Below are 22,597 nucleotides of genomic sequence, written 5' to 3'. Positions count from 1 at the left end.
AAAATATTTTTAAAAATTATTTAAAGTCATAAAACAGGCAAAAACCAAAAGTGCCTCAAAGTTCTCTAAACTTTTGTCAGTTATATGGATTTACCCCCTGAATGTATTTTAATTTGCATTGGTTTGATTTAAGGTTTTATTTATGCTGCTGTTATTATTGTGTACTATATTTTTTATTATATGCAGCTTGGATGCAACGTTATATATATATATCGCAATGATAAAATAACTACATAACTCAAAATAACTCAAATAGGTAATATTATTGATATTTTACAAATCACAATTACGGTGTTTATAAGAAACTTGCCGTTGTGTAATCTATATTTTGATCTAAATTTTATATTAACACATTATACATGTATTATATACTAAAATAGTAATGGTACGTTTTAAGGAATGATGCCGTTTGGAATTAGTAAAATGTGCTTTGAAATAAAATATGATCAGAATATCACCTTGTAAACTATTAAACGACGACTTTTATTTTGAAGTTTTTAGCCGGTCTTTAAGTCAGTGGCTGACTTCACAGCCCCGCGCGCACATATTCCATTGAGCTTCCTCCTCAGCTGTCAAAGCCTCTGCACACCATTGCTCGAGGTAGCAAAATCATCTTTTTATTTAGGATTTTAGGCAGGGCTTAATCTGAGATGGAGGGCCAGCGCTGGTTACCACTGGAAGCAAACCCAGAGGTAAGAGTTACTCCTCAATCTCACGGTCTTTCGCCGTGAATTCAGTTTTTTTTTCGTTCATCCGTTCGTTTTTTCATTGTCAGCTTATAGCAGAAACGGTAAGCTGCACCTCATGTGTTTGACATCCTATTTTATATGACACTGTTTTGTGTTCTGTGTCTGCTTTACAGGTTATGAACCAAGTGAGTAGATGTCTCGACTCTCTGGGTGTGTCTAGGATTCAAAACTTGTGCCAAATGAATGAATCAGGTTTATTAAAGCACGCTATGATAAAGCTAATGGCATCCACTTTGATTTATTATGCTTATCAACACTACTACTGAGCTTAATATGTTGTTTGTAGCGTTATTGTTTTTTTAACTATTGTAAAATATTATTTATATTCCACTTTAATGTATGATAAATCTGTTGAAATGGAAAAGGTTCTTGATTGAGCAGGCCCTTGTCTCTGTAAACGGCCTCTATTACTACTCTTATGAATTAGGACTTGTGTTTAATATGTATTTGTTGTGTTACACTTTTGTTAAGTTTTTACGGCAGCTTGGCTTGGTACCCACCTGGCAGTTTGGAGATGTGTACGGCTTGGAGCTTGAAGTTCTCAGTTTGGTGCCAAGGCCTGTGTGCGCTGTACTTTTGCTCTTCCCTATAACAGAGAAGGTACAATTGCACTTTACACCCCTATAGACTTCATGTCAGCAAACAAGCTCTGTATTTATAGATGCTTCTTTGTAGATTATGGAGGAGCAGCTGAATCTGGTTGATGGTAGCATTAGCCAATTTTGTACATTTATATTTTGCAAATTATAATACATTAAGAGACCACTAGAAATGTCTCAGATTTCATAGATTTTATAAAGGTCTGGTAATGTTTCTATTAGATTTCAAATTTTAAAATGTTGTTTTAAAATGACGATTGAAGAGAAAAAAAATAGTTGTGTCTGCAAATCAGTGTTATTCTACCATATACTGATCACAAGGCATGGGCCGGTATACTATTCTGATGGTTTGATGACGTTGAATAAAAATATCACGGTTTCACTGTATTGTCATTACTGCTCTAACATATATCCTTTTTAAATGTCTGAGTAAAAAACAATAATTTTTACCCTTCAAACACAATATATTTTATTTTGCGAAACACCTAAAATATTTTGAGACAGTAAACATGTCAGGCTAAATAATTAAAACACAAAATTAACTCCTGCTGTGGTTCAAAACTGCAGATTGTTTTTACAATTTAAAATGCATCTTTGAATATCTTTTCTACTGGAGATACTGTTACTCAAAAAAAAGTAAGTAAATTTTACACGTACCTTAGGAACGTAGAAACCTTGACTTTTCCAAACTGCAGTATACCTTGAAAACTGTTATCGTCCCATGCCTGCTGATGACCCAAAAACGAAAATTTACTCCTTTTCAAAAAGATTTAAACCTTTAGGTTTCTTTCTTCTGCTGAACACAAATAAAGATGGCCAGTACCCATTGACATCCATAGTAGGAAAAAAGTCCATGGAAGTCAATGGCTGCTTTTCTTTAAAAAAAAAAATCATTTTTTATGTTCAGCAGAAGAAAGAATCGTAAACTGGTTTAGATGAAGTGAAGGGTGAGAAAATTAAAGAATTAAAATTTTTAAGTGAACAATCACTTTAACTTGTCTGACATTAAAATAATGGGATTGTCTAACCTGCCAACATTCCTCTTTTTCCTGGGAGTCTCCTGTATTTCACACTATCTCCCGCTATCCTTTTGTTTTGTTATTTATTATTTTTGTTATATTATTTTTTTCTTTTTTGGTACCGTCTGTAACATCCCTGGGTTGCCAACTTTGGTATAATATCCGAAAGCAGCAGCCGATAACTTTAAACTTTGGTTTCCTCAATTTACAAAGAAATATATACAGAGAAAGCATATTCAATGCACGTAAGCCTCAATTATTTCAAATGCTCTTTATGAAAATGTCAGAAAAAGCATAACATTAATTTCTTGCACCAGCCTAAATGCTTGCCTTATTTACATCAATGAAAGTCTTGTAATGCAATTTCTTGGATGATTTGAAATTAAAATTAAATATTTTTTTTCCTTAATGTAGTATGAAACCTTTAGACAGGAGGAAGAGGCAAAAATTAAAGGACAAGGACAAGAGGTGTCCTCAGATGTGTACTTTATGAAACAAACCATCGGCAATGCTTGTGGAACAATAGGGCTCATTCATGCTGTGGCAAACAATCAAAAGCATCTGGAGTTTGGTGGGTATCATTGCTGATTTTGTTTTTTTTAGGCATGTTTTCCCTGCTTTAAAAAAAAAGATAGCCACTTGTTATGCATTAATATTCTTGTTTGCTGTATGTTCATAAAGTTTTACTTTTTCCAGAGCTCAATTCACCACTTAAGACATTTTTACTCCAGTCTGCAAAGATGAGTCCAGAAGAAAAGGCAGCTTTCCTTGAAAAAGATGAGGTGATGAAATTAGGTATTTTAGTGCAACAGTGTGCAGCTGGTTGTTACACTTTTTTTACTGAGGTTATCAGTAACCAGATCTGACTGTTATCAGCAGAAATCGAAAGCAGTTAACTGGATTAAACTAAACTATCCTTGTTCTAATATTATTTCAGAGTATTCGAGTAACACATGAATCAAGTGCTCAGGAGGGACAAACAGAGGTCTGTATTTTCTAAATAAAGTGTGGTTGTTAGTAGAGATGATACAGTATTGATTATAATATTCCATGGTTCAGTATGCATATGGATATTATGGTTTTTCGGTTTTGCAGTAATGTACAAATGAAATTTGCATTACCCCCATTCCTTTTATTAGTCTCTAAACTGGCTCTGTGCATGTTACAACACATGTCAATGCTCTGAAACAAGGCTCCCCTTGAGAACATGTCACATTAGTGAGCGCTGAAGTAGTAGACGCTTTCATGTAAAATTAAAAGTGATGTGAGCCCCATGTCAGCATGTGATCTGAGAAGTGCCTCCTCTTAACAGCTGAATGAAAAAGTTACTTAATCTTTGCTTCTCAACAGAAAAACTCAGTTATGACCAATAATTATGTCCACCTGTCCAGCTTGACAAGCCTTCAGTCAATTATGCCTTGGCATGGAAACATCCAGCAAATTGTGTTGTCTAACTTTCTCATTGTCCTGCATCTTTGCTGAGGTTTAAAGGGCACTTATTTTACCCTTTTTACAAGATGTCTCTAGAATGTGTCTGTAAAGTTTCAGTTCAAAATGCCCATCAGATAATTTATTATGTAATGAAAAATCTGCCCGTTTTGGTGTTTGAGGTCAGTGTAGCTGTTTTTGTAGCCTGTGGCTTTAAATCCAAATGAGCTCACCACTCTGACGTGCATGTCTGCTTCTTATGCGTTTCACCAGATAAACAGCACAGTGACAGAGACAAACACAGATGAAGGTAGAGTTTGTGGTAGAGTTTAATTCAACTGCCATTTGCAGTACACGCATACAGTACATATGCGTGTTTACTGACACCATGTGTTTGCATGTTATTATGGAGACATGGCACATGTCAATCAATTTACTGGGCAGGGAAAACCACACTTCTATGTCACACTGCGGTGGGCCTCAAAATGGGAGGGATTTGAATACTATTTTAACATCAAAAAAGTTTTTAAAAAGAGACTTACTGTGTTTTCTCTCACCCAAATATGACAGTGGATGCAGTGTATATACACACAATTCTGTCTAAATAGCTTCCAAAAGTTGGTTTTCATCATAGGTGCCCCTTTCAAGTAAAATCTTATTCCTGCCCTGTGTTTTTAATATTAATCAAACAACAAACTATCATGAAACCACTCTGTTCTTGACCGTTATGGTTAACCTTTTAGTTTGTATATTGAAGGTTATAAATGGTCTGCAATGTTATTTGATTATATTTTTTAGTTTATCTAACTGAAAATTACTGTTAGGTACATAAAAAATCTGAAAATCACTGTTTATTTCAGAATTATCTTTGCTATATTGTTTTCATATTGTAATGTATTTCGCTTGTAGAGATTTTTGTTTGACAGTGCTTTTTTTTTTTTTTTTTTTTTTTAACTGAACATATACCATATCAAAACCATGACTTAAAACCAAACCAAGTGTTTTGGTGCATCCCTATTTGTTCTTTAAAACAATACGTATTTGCATACATTTTAAAGTTTATGCTAATTATGTTTTATTTTGTTAAAATGACATACTGAAACCATTTAAGTCACCATTTTTTTCAAAAACCGATGTAACAAGATCATACTTTAGTTAGTTTTCATAAATTATTATTTACAAACCTAATTCTTGTATCAGAATGGCATGTGTTGCATATGAATGTTGTCTGGTATGTAAGTATCTATTAAAAAGCTGCAGTGAAAAAGAAATGATCAGTCCTTATTTTGTATAATTCTATTACTCAAAGAAACTGCTTTTAGGCGTTGGTTGCTATTCCAGTATCGTAGAAAATGTTAAGCATACTCATATATTTGCCTTTTTCACACTTACAGGCTCCAGGTTTAGATGAAAAAGTGGATTTGCATTTTATTGCCTTCGTAAATGTTGACGGGCATTTATATGAACTGGGTAGGTGAATTTGAAAGTTTATGTAAATACTTTTTTTTACATTAATTGAAACGGTGAAGCCTCATATTAAAAGTTTGTTTTTCATTTCTTTTAGATGGTCGCAAACCTTTTCCAATTGTTCATGGAAAGACCACAGAGGACACATTTCTTGAGGTGAGGTTTTTTTTAAAAGACATCCCTATAGACAAGTTTGTGGGCATTGTTAAACGTGTTCTGTGCATTTATCCACATTTTGTCTGATCTACAGGATTCTGCAGAGGTCTGCAAGAAGTTCATGGCCCGTGATCCTCAGGAGCTTCGCTTCACTGTGGTGGCTCTTTCTAAAGCATAAATCTCCTTGTTATTTAAGAGAAAAACTGCCAATCATTCAGAAGTGCTGAATACTTTAAACGTTTAGCGTTTATACAGTATAACTTCAGTTTTGACTAAACTTTAAAGTTTGTTAAAAGTTTGACCACTACAAGACAAATTTGATGCAAAATAAAAAAATTAGCCTATTTCAAAAGATGTACACACTTAAGTAATAATAATAATAATTTTGTATCTGACTGTTGACACTGCTTGAAACTATTGTTTATTTCTCCAAAATGATATAAAATGCACTCAGTGTTGATTAAATAAGCTCATCTTGTGTTATTCATTTTGCTTAAAGTTTATTAAAAATCCTGATTTATACAGTCTTTACATATTTACAAGAACGTATGCTCTTTTTAAAGCAGTATTACACCTTTACCAACGTTTTGATGAGTATGTTTCATTTTTACAGCTTTCTCTATTATAACAAAAAATCCAGATGAGAGTCAAATTGGGACCTTGTTGCTGTTGTATGATGAATGACAGGTTCAGTCCCTAAACACAAGCAGTAGAAGTGTTAATATTTTGTTTTAAAATCCTGATTTTTTTCCTTCTTAAAGCAATTAAAATGTTTAAAACTACTTGTGTTTATAATACAAAAAACTCCCATGTCCAGTGATTCCAATAGTATTTGTATTCTGATTGCTTAGTCATACAGTTCAGTCAAATACATCTGAATGATTGTTGTTTATGGGATATTCTATACATTTTCACTTAATAAATGTGTCAGGGCCTGACTTTAATCTTGTCTTCTAGAAACTATCCGAAAACAAGCTTCAAATATACAATTCAATGATAGAATGCATCCACTGTCAAGTGTTTATGTTAAATTGAATGCAAATGTGACAGGACTGACATAAACATGAGGGCAACTGTAAAATAGTATTTATTTGTAGAATTTATTTATATTTTCATGTTTTTAAATCAATTGATGTGAATGATAAAGTCTTAACTTTGTTTCTTCCAAATAACTGTTTTAGCTAAACAAAAGTATTAAAGCTGTAGGTCAAGGAAAACGACATGTTAAAGTGTTTTTTAAAAAAAAGAAAGTCTGAGAACCGAGTGAGTGACATTCCTTTACAGAACAACTCAACCATCAGTCTACTTTAGAAATTGTTGGGATTTTTTATTCGTTGTATATATGTTCTTATTTCAGGGATAGATAATGAACATTTCTGGTAGAATATCGCATGCAATTGCAGCAGAACGTTTTTTTTTTTTTTTTTTTTTGCGTCCAAACAAAAATATTAAACCAATACTGTCTTGTATTTAACAGTTTAGACGTGTCCCCCCACTGCTTTATTGAGGTCTCGAAGGCATATTTTTCTTCTGTCCCTAAAGGAATTTGATTCTACCCTCAGCGCCTGAAGTGTAACCTGACGGCAGTTTAGGTGTGTATCCTGACGCACTAGGGGGCGTATAAAATACACAACTACAAAGTTTCTCAGTACTTGGCAAAACAAGAGGGGATTTAAGTTTTTACGCTGCGTTCTTTGTTACTGTTATATAAGACTTGCTCGCTGAATTTCGACAAAATGATAGTTTTGATACAGGCATTCGAGTAAGAAAAACGTTATACTTGCTACCTTTTACTTGTAAACGAAGGCAGGTAGACTTAAAAATAGACTCGACTTTACGCGCGTGTTTGTGGTGGAGACACGTTGACCGGTGATGGAGTGGCGACCGCAGTCTACAGTGGACTATGAGACTGTTTACTCAGAAGCGCAGAGATGGATTGAGGTATTTTTTTCTGACTTTCACACCTGTTTTAGATAGATGAGGACTGGTCAGGAAATTGATACTTGAAACCACCAAACTATGAGGTAACTAAATACAATGAAAAAGCACTGATTCGATTCATTATAATCGCTCTATATTAAGACCTGTTGAGTTTGTGTTTAACATTGATGAGAATGTATATAAAAGGAGACATTTTGGCAATTTTACACTGCATGCTAAATGATAAAATAAATATTTGGTACACACCATGTAAGTCTATATTATATGTGTGATTTGTTTAGGGTATAATTTTTTCTTATTTTAGCGAAATGCTTTATTTGTTGATATCTTTGCAGTGAGTAGTTAAATATGGAGTTAGCTACAGTATATGTATTTTTTTTTAGGCTTAACAATTCATATAACTGTGTTACATGGTGTATTAAATGACAGTGCATTGCTGTATATTTCTCCACTTGCAGAACACAAAATATAATGAAGAGCACTGTAAAAATTTCATAATTATGTTTTCTGTATTTTGTGATTTAAGATTTTTTTCTCTGGTAACACTACAATAACAGTATATAAATAATGATGCATTAATATGTAAACTTTATTATGAATTAATGATGAGTTAATGCATGTGCTAATCATGAACTAACTTTTAATTAACATGAGTCACAATAATTTATGTGTTAATAACGGCTACCTTAATTACCTGTTAGTATGTCATTAATAATAATGTCATAAATTAATTTACATTTAAATTTAAGCTAAATGTTGCCTACATGAACTCATGAGCTATTAATGTATAAATATGCCATGACTTTCATTGGAGGGGCACATCACCGTTATCTCATCTTTAACTACTCATAAACTCCTCTGTTTAAACGGTTGATGTTGATGGAACACTTTTTTTATTGTATTCAGTGTAATGCACTGGCATGCATGGAGTTCATAAGTAGTTAACAGTAGCTTAATGATGATGTTTCCCTCTAAGTAAAGGCATGTTATTATTCTATATTTACATATCACAAGTTCATGATGGTTAAATAAGCATAAACTAATGTGGTAGTTAATACATTAATTAACAAACAATCATGTACTAACAAGTAGTTAAGGTGGCCGTTATTAACGTGAACTCTTGTGACTCATTTTGTAGTTAGTTAGTTTATAATTAGCACATGCATTAACTCATCATTAGTTCAAAATAAAGTCATGCTTAGTTTACATATTAACACGTTGTTATTTATGTACTGTTATTTTAACATGTTACCTTCTCTCCCATTTATTTATGCTTTTGAATTGTATTACGGGACCTTGATCTTTCTTACAAAAACTTGATCTTTCTTACAAAAAAAAGGAGACTCATTCAACTTGACATTTTAAATAATTTAAAGTGATTTATTGGTTTGGGTTTTGTATTTAACAGTACAAAAAATAATAAACTGACAGCATTTTTGGTCATTTTGCAAACATTTCTTTGTGTATTATTTGTTTATTCATTATGTTATTCAAACTACAAATAATGTCAATAAAAGTCACTTTGTGAAACTTTACAAGTGAATTTTCATCATTCAATTTCTAAAGAGCAGAGATCAAGGTTTCATAGTGCAATTCACAACTTTAAATAAAGAAAAAAACTAAACACGGAAACTGCTTATTAACAGATGTTTGTTTTTAGAGTGAATGTTGACAACCAAACTGAACAAAAGGAGAGAGAAAAAATCGAGATCTTAAAATATGTTCTGTGTCTAGAAAACAAGGCATACATTTTGAACGACACAAGAGTGAACAAGTAAAGACAGGATTTTCCTCAAATCACTGAAAATCCTTTTTGTTTTTCCATCAAGCTCAGAGTGGAAACATAATTTTCACACGCTTTACTGAGTTTATTCCTCCAAACCCGCTGGAACCTTCTTAGTCTAGGGCACAAATGATTAGGACTTGCCTATCCTTGTGAATTCCCTTCTCAGCAGGAGATGGCAGAGCTGAAGCATTGGCTGTAGCTGAACAAATATTGTTTCTAATTCATGAGGGGTGAATCTGAATGCTTTCAGTGTGACATCAGTCTCTCACACATGCACACTGGTTCATTGTCACAACCAGTGGACCTTGGCAGGGCAGTTTTAGCCCCAAGCTGATTGCTCCCCTGCAGAGGAAGGTGATCTGCCGCTTAGCGTCCAGTCTAAATGAGGAATGAGTTGTAAGGCGTGAGGGCACACTGAACAGTGCTGGAGAGTGTGTAGGGTGTTCTAGTCAGCTGAACAGTCTGGAGTTTGTCACATGTACTCATTCTTACACCAGGCACCCGGTCTGTGGGCAGACACATTCCTGGATTTCCTTCAGTGTTGTTTTCAGCTTATTAAAGTCAAACCTCAAATTATCCCCCTTTCTGATTGGTGTATCAGAGATGAAAAAAAAATGAAAATGGCCATTAGACACTGTGGTTAAATCATTATTATGGGAAAATCATAATAAATACTTAACTTTTTTTAGAGTATTCACTTTTTTGTATATATATGGCCATTTTTATTTCTTGGTTGATTAAAACTACCTGAGAGATGTTGTTGAGCATTTTCTCCCAATAATCGTTCGTGCTCGTCAGACTCTGCATGGGCAAAGGGATTAAAGCACTTTGGCACAATTAATGATGTGCAGCATTCCGTAAGTCCAAACAACTTGGAATGCCCCATTAATCCCTCATGAATGAATCTGCTTTGTGCAGAAGTGTAACCGAATAAAATCACATCTTACATGTTAGAAACCAGTTACTTAAATGTATATGATTGCAAGTATAGCTTGGGTAACTATTCTTATGAAAATGTCAGTTTTTAGGCTAGAGGTGTTGAGAAATGTGTGGAGGTAAGAAATGTCAAAACTCTAGTTTAAATTGTTTAGAATCTCAATCAATTTGTTCAAAAGTACAGTAGCCACCAAGCAATTTATTTTGTTTAAAAGACATTTATACGTGATGGACTAAATTTTGGATTTGGGATTGGTATGATTATTTGGGAAAATCCAATAAACATGTAAAAAAAGTATGAAATGAGATTAGTCATCAAAATAGACAGACAGACTTCACATATGTAGTCATTCATTCCTATCTGTTTGAGGTTCATTCTGGACTATTATTAGACTTCTATTAGAATTAGAACAGCCCAAATTCTCAGAGAGAATTGCTGATGTGTCGCCGATACCTGTGAAATATTTAGCATGCTAAATGTCTGGACCTGTCAGGGATGTAAAATTCGCTGTTTGAAAAATGTTTAGATTGAAAAATGCATCAACAATGAACAATATACACTGTAAATAATCTTGCTGCCTTAATCTTTTTTAGTTTAATCAAATGGATTTTTCTAGTCATCACAATTTAAATCAATCAAACTGACTAAAATGTTTAGTTAAACTTTATATAACTTTACAAATGTAGTTAAAACCTGAATAACTTAGTAAAAAAAATTGTTGTCTTGACATTTTATATACCATTCTTCTACAGTGTACAGTACAGCAAAGATCGTAGTATTTGAAGTTGCTCACTGGCTGTTCAATAGCGGCATTGGAAATACATATTCACTCTCATATTCAACTTCTCCGCAGATGTTTGTGTGTAGGACAAAGAAATTTCTAGTTCTGTTTTTACATATTAAATCTTTTGACAACTGATAAATAAAAGCATTACATACTGTACAAAGGTACTGGTCATATAACTAAAATATTTAGATTTATTTTTAGATGATACTTTTGAGTTTGCCGAGATTTCTAAAAATTCTTTATTTGTATTATATAATATTTAAATTTTCTGAGATACTGAATTTGGGGGTGGTTCCCAGTGACGGATTGCAGCTGGAAGGCATCCGCTGTGTAAAACATATGTTGGATAAGTTTGCGGTTCATTCTGCTGTGGCGACCCCTGATGAATAAAGGTACTAAGCCAAAAATAAAATGAATGAATAAATTTGGGGTTTTCATTAGTTGTCCTCAATATCGTCCAAATCACAAGAGTTAAACACTTGAAATATATCAGTCCGTGTGGAACGAATGTATAGTTTCAATTCTTGAATGGAATTAGTGAAATAAATCAACCTTTTGAAGATATTCTAATTTTGTGACCAGAATTACTTCTAAGGTTCATTTTTTAAAGTTTTTCACATTTTGAACACAAAGTGAGCCAATAATAAACATATATTTTCTTTTCGATCTAGTCTTATTTTATTGCTCATTTATATTGTTTATTTATGTAAGTGATATTCTCAAACTCAACCTGCCAATCTGTTCTCCACCTGCAAAACAGATCTGTATTAAAACAATAAGCTATCCTGGCTATTACAATGACAGGAACAGCAGGGGTCAGGATTTCATATGTCATTGATGTTTACTACATCCTGCTGTGTCAGAAAAGCTCCATATAATTGACCTCTCGTCTCTTCACACTCCTATCTGTGAGAGTTGCTTACATAAATCTACAAGAAGGGCACAGGAAGTTATTTGTCAAAAGACTTGATTTTAATATTCCTGAAAGATAATACATTTACATTTAGTATTATGCATTACATAATACATACAAAATGGTAAATAATAAACCTTTGGCTGTGTTAGAAATTTATAACATTAGCTAGAGATTTAAATCAGTGTGGCATAGAATGCAAATTCCCTGCTAGGATAAGCTGCCTTTAGTCAGTAATTAGCAGTATAACTGGATCTAAGAGGATCATAGTATTTGTTCACATAGTATTTTGTGTTTGCTTTGTTGGGCAGACACAGAAAGTGTGCTTTGAAGTTCTTCAAACGCCAACATTTGTGGTTTAAATCTCACGGTCAATACGGAACTTGAAAGAAGAGGTTTACTTTTATATTTAAGGCTCTCCACACCCTCTGAACACATGTCAATTTCCTGAACAACAGTTAATTGAAAGTAGATTAATAGTGGTATTGAATGGTGGTTAATTTTGTTGGATATACTTTATTTTGATTGCCCCATTTACACATTTTGTTGACTATTTGTAACTTTGCAACTCATTAAAATATTAGTTAAGTATCAGTCGATTGTTATGATAAGGTAAATAGCATAAATTCATTCATTCATTCATTCATTCATTTTCTCGTCGGCTTAGTCCCTTTATTAATCCAGGGTCGCCTGTAACGACGGGGAGTGACACCAACAACAGAAGGTAGGATCCAAATGCAGGTTTAATCGTAGTCAGGCAAGCAATGGTCAATACAGGGGCAAACAGATGTATGAGGGCAATCCAGAGTCAAAGTCAAAATAACAGGCAGATGGTCAGAGGCAGGCAGCAAACAGCATTAAATAAATAAACAAGGCAAAGGATCAAAAACACGGCAAAGGCAGACAAAGGAAACCGCGTTGTAATGTCACTAACAGTAAACAAGACTCGGCAACATGTGTGTGGAAAAGAGGGGTTTAAATAGTCCTAATAATCATTGTGGGGGTGGCTTAAGCTGTGAGAGTTCAGTCTATGACAAGGTTTAGGTGGTGAATGCAATCAAGTTAGGTGAATGAGCATGGGTGTCAGGGAGAAGTGCATGTATGAAAATGTAGTCCAGCAAAAGCCTGAAGTGTAGTTCTAAGTGTGTGTTTGTGTGTGAGTGTTTACCAGCGACATCTGGTGGTTGTTCGCTGGTGAACATGACATCGCCACAGTGGAATGAACCGCCAACTTATCAAGCAAGTTTTTACGCACAGGATGCCCTTCCAGCCGCAACCCACCTTTGGGAATAATTTACACTCACATTCAAATACACACTCATACACTACGGACAATTTAGCCTACCCAATTCACCTGTACCACATGCTTATAGACCCTGGGAGAAACCCACGTGAAGGCAGGGAGAACATGCAAACTCCACACAGAAAAGCCAAGTAAGCCGAGGTTGAAATCAGCGACCCAGCGACCTTCTTGCTGTGAGGCGACAGCACTACCTACTACGCCACAGCCTCACCGATAGCATAAATTGATATACACAATTACTCACAGTGTTAAAAAGTTTATTAAAATAACGCACATTTTTTGTGTTTAGAGATAAACTGTGTCTGTTTGGCTTCTGTTTGGATTTGGTTTGTATTTAGCTGAAGTTCTCTTGCTTGAAGTATAACACATGCTTGAAGTATTACTCATAATGACATTGTCTCATGAAAGATACGCTTTTTCTGGCATTTAAATGTGGAAATTGAAAACATTTGTATGTGGAAAAAGGGGCTTTGCTTTTTATAGATTATTATGTTATACAAGGTGTGGAGCAACAGGGCTCACATTGTAACAGTGTAGTCTGAGGGCATAAACACAACATAAATGCTTCCCTGTGTGTGAGTAAAAACAATGGGCTGCCTGCCTTCTGTATCCTGCAGAAGTAGCTTGAGATCACTGCAAAGGCATGAAGCTGTGTGTAGAACTGTGACATTCCTCCAGATGCTCTCGTTCTCTGTGGTTTGGCCGCTGGGCTCCAGTCCTGATTACTGAATAACCCACGGTTCTCCAAAAGAGGCTGTGTTGTTGTACTAGCGTGCTAGTCGCTTGGACTTGAAGCTTGGAAGTACAACTTTCCTCTACTTTCCCTGGACATCCTACCTTCTCATTCAATGGTTCTTAGTGCTTCCTGTGTTTGTCCTCGTCTCGCAGGCAGTCACTAAGAAGAAGTTTGGGAGCAGTAATTTCCGTAGTTCTCTGGAGAATGGACTACTGTTGTGTGAGTAAGTAAATCTGTTTTTGCTTATACCTTTCTAAATTTGAGTGCTTAACGCATTCATTGATTTATTTTTTGCTGTATTTAAACTTTGGTTAATGGCATAACTATCACAAAACTCTTTGGTGCACACTAGCATTACATAATGTAAACCAGGGGTTATCTTAAGCCTTTTCAGACCAGGAAACGTCTAGACAAGAACAATCAATATCCATAACAACCATAGCAATGTTAAGTTGAAATATGGTGGGAAACGCATCCTAATTTATTAGCGAGAAGTTTTTGTTTCCTGTGTGATGAATGAAATCTACAATTGATAGCAATTCTAAAAGGCTTTAGAGAAATACAGAAAGATATGATACCATTCCAATGTCAAAACAGCAGCCTTACTGTTATTTTAAGGTTATGACTACTGATATTTAAATGATTTACAAAAACGTAATACATATTTCAAGAACTTTATGTGACACCTGATGTAAGCAGACTTAAAAGAACAGTAAATCTTAAAATAGACTTTATTTACTCAACTTCGATTCCTTCCAAACATTTTAAGAGCCAAAATATTAAGTACAGACACAACAAAACTATTGCGAGTAACTCTAGATACAAACTCAAACATGAGTTGACACTGTTTGTTTTCCAAAAATTATGTAATGGCTGTAAACAACACGGATGGCAGAGCATTTAAAAGGACAGCTGGGAAGAGGTGATCCATAGTGCCAGCTACTCTAGCCGGGTTTAGAAACCTGAGCAGGGCAGAGTGCATGCACATGGGGACAGGCCGTGTTCTACAGCAGCGCTCCTCTGCTGTTTATTTAGAAAGAGAGCATTGGGTCGGTGGACTGGGTGTGATGTCCTGCAAACTCAGGGGTTTCAGCACAATTCTGAACCTGACTGGATGGGGCAGAGCGTGGGCTGCGTCTGACATGCTGGTGTCAGTCGAATGACTCAGCAGACTAATTACCACAGTCCAGTGCAGAATCTCACCATCCTGCTCCTGCACTTACATAATGCCTACTTACAGTCTGTACCGAGCCATTAGCTTTGCCATTTCCACATGAGTGAACACACATTACCTGAGGATACTGTCACTCTGAATCTTGTGTCTAAACAAAGGGCCCTGTGAAACTACAGCTAGGGCAGGCACATCAAAGTCTGAACATGCAGTGAGATAAAAGTGCTTTCAAATGCGCAAAGAAGATGCAAAAGGGGCTTTTAGTGTAGTTATACATATTGTTTTGGGTATTTTGTGAGTTTTGGCCAGAGAAAAAACAGAGAAGGAATGCCCAAAACTAAACATTTACACAATTTTATGTAACTATATGTAGAAACCTTAGTTAATATACTGTATTTGTGTAAATACAGTATATTAAACACCCCAAATTACAATTCTGTCATAATTTACTTCTCATTTAATTTCCATGTCTGACCTTCTTACTTGTATGGTAAAAAAAACGTCAAATATGAGAGAAGATATTGTACACTACATGAGGCAAGCCATAAAGTGTTAATGAATGCCTCTCCATATATAACTCATTAACTAGAGTCAGAAATCACAATTTTCAGGTAACACTTTACAATAAGGTTCATTAGTTAATTTTAATTAATGCATTTACTAAAATGAACAAACAATGAACAATACATTTACTACAGTATTTATTTATGTTAGTAAACTTTAGTTAATGAAAATACAATTGTTTATTGTTAGTTCATGTTAACTCAGTGCATTAACTAATGTTAACAAGCATGGACTTATATGTTAATAATGCATTAGTAAATGTTCAATTATGATTAATAAATGCTGTACATGTGTTGTTCATAGTTAGTTCATGTTAGTAAATGCATTAACTAATGAACCCTATTGTAAAGTGTTACAAATTTTCACTCTGCACACTGCATGCTTTAATTTTCAAATTTTATTGAATCTGTATATTACGTTATTTCTACACAAAAACTAAACTGGCTGATGTCTGTTTCCACAGAGTTGTTTGTATTTTTTTCCAGAGCATTGTAAACTCAAGCCAGATGGTCAGAACTAAAGGAAGCCATAAACTGGCAACCTGCATGCAATATATTCTTTGTGTTGACTTTTGTTTTGTTTTTCTCCTTGTAGTCTGATCAACAAGATCAAACCTGGCATCATCAAGAAACTAAACAGATTTTCCACACCTATTGCTGGCCTGGTAAGTTTTCTTTTGGTACACTGATGTGCATACAGTACACGATTTCAGCTGTAGTATTTCACCTTGAAGGAGCCCTAACGCTTCATAAGAAGTTTGATGATTTACTAGATGAACGCAGGTATTTAGTGTGAATTGGCACAGTGTAAATCATTAACGTATACCTGGTATTTAAAAGGAATCATTTTGGCACTAAACTGTATTTCCAAACAGAAAATGATTTTTCCAAAACTAACAATGCATAGACTTGCAGTACATGTAAGTAGATAAAGCATCCAACACCACCAATCTTAAGGTGGTTATCGCACGTATACTGCAAATACAATGCACATTTCACATCATACATTCCACCCTGTGCAAATTTGCCTCTAGTTGTTGTTTTGTGTTCACTTGTGTTTTACATACATTTAAATAAAAAACATTAATAAAACAAAAATAATCTTACAGCTTGTGTCAGAAATGTAAATCACATTACCATACATGCAGAGCCGATCCTAGACTTCTACAGGGCCCTTAAGCAAACCATTGTTGAGAGGTCTCATATCAGCATTTTAATAAAAAGCCCAAAATGAAATTCAACCCCATTCAGAGCAAACAACAGCAACAAACAACAGTGACAGTGTTACAATACAGAAAAGAACTCAATTACTTTCCTAACTGTATATATTCTTATTTCTCTAGGTCAGTCAAGACACGGCACAGTGTACATTTTAATATATTTTTATGTGTATTTGTTTCTTTAAGAGTGTCACGTAACATTACATGAACTGACTGATTAGGATGTTTCATAGGAAGCAGCTTTCATAGTCGTTGGAAGTCAAAAACAAAACAGATAAGCTTTGACATTTAAGCTATGTCCCAAATTGCACACTATACTGAACAGTACACTTGGCACTTATGCACTATGTACTTATGCACTTACACACCCAACAGCATAATATAAGAATATTTTTGATGCTTGTTCAATCTACTTATTTATAATGAGCTGAAGGTTTTGTGGGATAACCTAATTAAGTTAACTTAATCAACTTTTTTGTTGAGACAACATTATGGAATTTTGTGGAACCCTGCATTTTTTACAGTGTGTACGTAGTGTTGCCCCAAATGGAACAATAACTTTTTTTTTACTAAGCAGTAATTCAAACCGTTTCCCAGATGACATTTGACGGTTGCCAAATAAGTGAAATAAATGACCATACTACCAAATAATACCTGCCATGAGTATAACCGCAATCACCATCAGGAGGCGGTATAATCACTCTCGAAGGCGAATTTTGCTTTCACAATCCAAAATAAATGAAGTAATCCAACATCAGTGCCTGAAAGTACTGCAGTAGCAAAGCAGTAGCCGTTGAATGCGTGAAGTGTCCAACATTCCACACCTCTTTCTTCATGCCGGGTAATTAAAGTGCACTTATTATGTTTAGAGTTTCAGTGTGAACCCACTACTTACACTATTTATACTACAAAATGGGGTAGAATTGTGCATAAATATGCAATTTGGGATGCACCTATTGTGTACTGTGTGTATAGGAAAGATCAGCTCTGCTTATCTAAATTTCAGGTCTACAGTCTACCTCAATCCTCAGCCACTGTGCACACTGTAGGACAGTAATGATGGTATAGATTTTACCTGAAATGTAACCCCAAGAAATACTGAAAGAACTAGACCAAACCTCAACCACAAGACTTGGGCAGGACATTTCTTGCTGGTAGGTTTAGAGAATAATAAACAATCACACACATTTCTATTGAAGTTATGAACACAATAGCCTATCATATGCCTTTAAAGTCAGCACTGATGCCATTACACATTGCATAAATCACTAAATTGTATTACTTTTTATCTTAAGTGAGTAGCATGTGAGCCTGAAATTTTGGGACTAATCTATGCAAAACATGCTTTTTATTTCCCATTGCCCTTTAATACTGTTGATCTAGGCAATCTTAGATAAGCATCCACATGTCCAAAAGTATCACAGCAGTTTTTCCATAATATGCTTCCAACCCCAAAACCTATGAGCAGAGCCTAAACTGACAATTGAGAGCTTACATGGCAAGGGCTAAGCAGAGGCATGCAAAAGCAAAACACATAGTTTGGAGTATATTTTTGTTTTACTAAATACTGCTGAGCCTGTAAAGTTTGTCTGTAAGCGAGCTGTGTCTGAGCAACCAGAAAACTGCAAGACGCAAAAGAACACAGTGCACTTATCCAAGCATGTTTATGACTGATGAAAGATATTTTTCCACAGAATGAAAGGCTTATTCAAGGCTCTGAAATCTCACCAGCACCATTATTGTTCCTTCTGGCAGCTTAGCTTTTGTTAGTCACAGATTCATTCTGATACAGAGGTTTTAAATTTTGTTAAATCAAGGCTCATTAGTGCAAGAGCGGAAATCTATGGTTTTGAGAACTGCGTAGTGACTCTGGCTTTGGATCGCTAAACTCTACTCAGGGTTTGGCTTGTGATGATCTCTGGATCACTTTCCCATAGTTCCATCAAACCGGAGCCGTGGTTTACCCTTGTGTTTCCCCGGATAACTGATCCTCCTTTTAACAATTTGAAGAGAGGAAGCCTACACTTGTGTGGCACACTGGTCGGCCACATTAGAAAACTCATTCTGGCAGGGCTTTGGCCTGAGGTTTTGTAGAGATGATTCTGTAGAGCGAAGCCCTTCATAAACCCCCTATAATTGAGCTGGATGGATATATTTGCAGCAGGCCTGACCACTATGAAAGGAGAATTGGCAGAACTTATTATTTGAATAGAATTTTCCACAGGCCACCAAGCTTGTTTACTCTTAAAGTGGGCATTTAAGCATTTATATTTTATTATTTCTTTTATTAAACTCATGATACATGTTAAATTTAATGCTTTATTGAACTGGTGTATTATTCCCTGTTCACTATAGTTTATCACACCCAAAATGGTTCTTGCGATCTACTCTGTTACTCTTTATCACTATTACAGTAGGTGCACTGGCACACCTTGGATTACTATTTGATGATTAAAATATGAATGCATGGTATGCAACCCCTCCAAATTCCTTAATCATAATTGGTCAACCAACCAGCAAGGCTGCAAAGAATGGTTTGACTGGAGACTCATAGTTTTCTGACAGGACTATGAACACTCACTGAAGAGTTAGAGATTCTTTCTCAAATCATTATGTCTGCGTGATTTGGTTCTTAAGATGAACTCAGCTGTGCTAATGAATGTTTAAATTTGCTTAAATTAATTAAAAACATTTTTACTGTTTAACTGGTTTGACCTAAAGCAGTTAAGTTATACAAGTTTTCTTTGCTAACAAAATCCAATCTATATTATTTAAAAGGTTGAAAAAAATTTCTAGGTTATCATCTTGTTATCAGAAAAAATGTGCCAATATTAGGTCAGCTTTTCCTTAAAACAAGCAAAATAATCTGCAGTACAGTATGCAAAGCCATCTTGTTATTTTTTTTGACACAAGATTATTTTGCTTACCCCATTACAGATTATTTAGCTTGTTTTAAGGCAAAACTGACCTAATATTGGCATATTATTTCTTAAAACAAGACATTATGTTTTGCTTGTCTAGAAAATTCTTCTTGATTTAAGAATTTTTAGATATTTAGACTAGAAACAAGACAACAAATCTATTTTTTGCAGTGCGTGGATGAGAGTCTAGCCACAATCAATCATATCACGTGATCCTCTTGAAAACATCACTTAGTTGCAAATACAAGACATTGATTTTGGGAAAGCTCAAAATTATGTGGTTAAAACATCTGAAGTATTTTGTGATTGTAAATTGATCAGCCTCACTTTGTATAAGCAAAGTAGTTCAGATGTGTTGTATTTGTGGAGGTATCTGACCCACTTCAGTCAGCGAATATGTCACTGTGCCAAAGATATTTGTGCAAAATGTATGCCTATCAATGTTTTCACTGAAGTGTCCTTTTGAGAAATTTCAGGTTATTTAAAATTCTAAGTAAAGGTAAAATATCTAATTGTTGGTTTGTTTCTAGTCACCCTGCTTCGACAGACATTTAGCATTCAGGAATTCAGGTAAACAGGTGACTAGAAGGACCTTTTCATTTCTCAGATACTTCACATAAGTGTAGGTGAAAGGGTGAGGATACCAATCAAGCTGTTGGAGTGTGAGAATTATACATGCTTGTTGGCATTTAACTTATGTGCACTATATTCTCTTTTGTGATTATACATTTTATGTATTTTATGTGATGCAAAAATCATTGAAATAATCATTAAAGAATCAATACCATGTTTTATGAACATATTTTATGTAACACCATATATATATATATATATATATATATATATATATATATATATATATATATATATATATATATATATATATATATATATATATATAAATATATATATATATATATATATATATATATATATATATATATATATATATATTTATATATATATATATATATATATATATATATATATATATATATATATATATCATTTCTCTCATACACATTCACACACGTACATTACGGCCAAATTAGTTTATTAAATACAACTATAGACCTTTTTTTACATTTCTGGGTTTCTCAGCAGCAGAAGTCGTTTAAGTTGGATAAACTTAGAGCGCAGTGAATGGGAGAATACAACAAATTATTTTTTGCAATCTTATTTGCTCAGATAATAAAGGAAAAACTCCACAATGGTGTTACAAAAACCTTCAGAAAAAGGAAAATAATTGTGTGAGACTGATGATGGCAGCCAGAGGAGAGAATAATTTCAAATTTACTGTCCTGTGCCATGATAAAATACATACGTAAATAAATATAAATTTTCATTAAAAAAACATCAAAATATTAAAAACTTTCAAGAATTTTTAGATGATGATGCCCGTGAAATGCATCATAACAGGCTTGTAAAAAGGGTACATAGTAAAAACAAAAAAAAAAAGGGGGTACATAGTGCAGGTTTTTGGACTGTGGGGGAAATCGGAGCACCCGGAGGAAACCCAAGCGAACACAGAAAGAACATGCAAACTCCACAGAAACATCAACTGATGCAGCTGGAGCTCAAACCAGCGACCTTCTTGCTGTAAGGCGACAGTGCTAACCACTGAGCCATTGGGCTACCCCATCATAAATATATAAGAGAATAATTTTAAATTGGTTATATGCATTGCTAAAAGCTTAATTTTAAAACAGATTTCCTCAGCATCTAGAGCACCTTGGATTGTAGATTTTCATCTAAAATAGGTTCCGATACATCAACCATACAACAGTACAAATGTAAACTATTTTCACATCTAGAGGTAATGAAAAATACATATTGGCCAGTTTGTTTTAGTAGTATAAATGTTTGTGAGCTTGAATGCATTCAAACAGCCACAGAAGTCTACTTTCTCACTGCCTACTGAACCAATATTTAAACATTACAGTTTGTGTTGTCATGTATGCTAGCTAGATGAGATTTAAACTGAAATCAAATTTGTGGTTTGAAACTGAAGAAAAGTAAACAGCAGAAAAAAAAACACATTAATGTTGTTTCGTGTTTATCAGAGCAGAAACAAAAGCTATGCTTTCTTTATCATTTTCTTCTGTTTTATTTTGTGTTCATATAGAAATTTTGCAAGCTTGTTTTGCGGTATTTTATTAAACACAGAAGCTTGGTTTAAAGTAGGGGTGTCCAAACGCTTTTTTATGAAGGGCCAAGAACCAAACTTGACTAAGGGGGGTGGGCCGAAGCTACATATATATATTAAATATTAAATATATATATATATATATATATATATATATATATATATATATATATATATATATATATATATATATATATATATATATATATATATGTATATAAATATATATATATATATATATATATATATATATTTTTTTTTTTTTTTTTACAAAAATAATGTGCCACACATATAAAGTTAAAGTCAGATTTATTAGTCCCCCTGAATTATTCGCCCCCTTCTTTGTTTTTCTCCTTAATTACTGTTTAACGGAGAGAAGGTTTTTTCAACACATTTCTAAACATAATAGTTTTAATAACTCATTTCTAATACCTGATTTATTTTATCTTTGTCATGATGACAGTAAATATTATTTTACTAGATATTTTTCAAGACACTTCTATACAGCTCAAGGGCTTAACTAGGTTAATTAGGTTAACTAGGCAGGTTAGGGTAATTAGATAAGTTATTGTATAACAATGGTTTGTTCTGTAGACTATCGAAAAAATATATAGCTTAAAGGGGCTAATAATTTTTACCTTAAAATTAATCATAAAAATTCAAAACCTGCTTTTATTCTAGCCAAAATAAAACAAATAAGACTCCATGAAAAAATATGATCAGACATGCTGTGAACTTTTCCTTGCTCTGTTAAA

General features: G+C 34.1%; 2 protein-coding genes and 1 long non-coding RNA gene across 45 annotated transcripts in view; all 3 read left to right on the top strand.

The window, feature by feature from the left end:
* The window catches only part of LOC147842349 (uncharacterized), a 736,864-nt gene that overhangs the window by 502,015 nt on the left and 212,252 nt on the right, over positions 1-22,597 (top strand). The gene's annotated exons all lie outside the window — the stretch shown is intronic.
* Positions 543-5,883, top strand: uchl3 (ubiquitin carboxyl-terminal esterase L3 (ubiquitin thiolesterase)). Of its 4 annotated transcripts, none has more exon segments than NM_001024405.1 (9): positions 543-692; positions 863-874; positions 1,221-1,349; positions 2,782-2,938; positions 3,064-3,149; positions 3,305-3,352; positions 5,190-5,265; positions 5,360-5,418; positions 5,513-5,746. In NM_001024405.1, coding segments are annotated over 9 exon segments (693 nt in total). In that variant the 5' UTR covers positions 543-650; the 3' UTR covers positions 5,597-5,746.
* Positions 7,056-22,597, top strand: part of lmo7a (LIM domain 7a) — a 78,633-nt gene continuing 63,091 nt past the window's right edge. For 39 of the 40 annotated variants that reach the window (XM_087266480.1, XM_087266479.1, XM_087266481.1 and 36 more), the window contains exons 1-3: positions 7,056-7,359; positions 13,974-14,044; positions 16,151-16,220. In XM_087266480.1, the coding sequence (XP_087122606.1) occupies positions 7,291-7,359; positions 13,974-14,044; positions 16,151-16,220 (210 nt within the window). In that variant the 5' untranslated portion in view covers positions 7,056-7,290. 40 annotated transcript variants of the gene reach the window in all.

Source organism: Danio rerio, chromosome 9 (genome assembly GCF_052040795.2).
Source record: "Danio rerio strain M-AB ecotype USA chromosome 9, GRCz13ab, whole genome shotgun sequence".
Classification (NCBI taxonomy): Eukaryota; Metazoa; Chordata; class Actinopteri; order Cypriniformes; family Danionidae; genus Danio; species Danio rerio.
The sequence above is the reverse complement of the archived record's forward strand: the minus strand, read 5'-3'. Positions and strand labels throughout refer to the sequence as shown.

Bases quoted from the DNA above. Each gene is read 5' to 3' on its own strand.
- uchl3 (XM_087266538.1), top strand. From the start codon at position 651: ATGGAGGGCCAGCGCTGGTTACCACTGGAAGCAAACCCAGAGGTAAGA. The intron at 3,150-3,304 runs GTGATGAAATTA...ATATTATTTCAG, and splicing joins CTTTCCTTGAAAAAGATGAG to AGTATTCGAGTAACACATGA. The intron at 5,266-5,359 runs GTAGGTGAATTT...CATTTCTTTTAG, and splicing joins CGGGCATTTATATGAACTGG to ATGGTCGCAAACCTTTTCCA.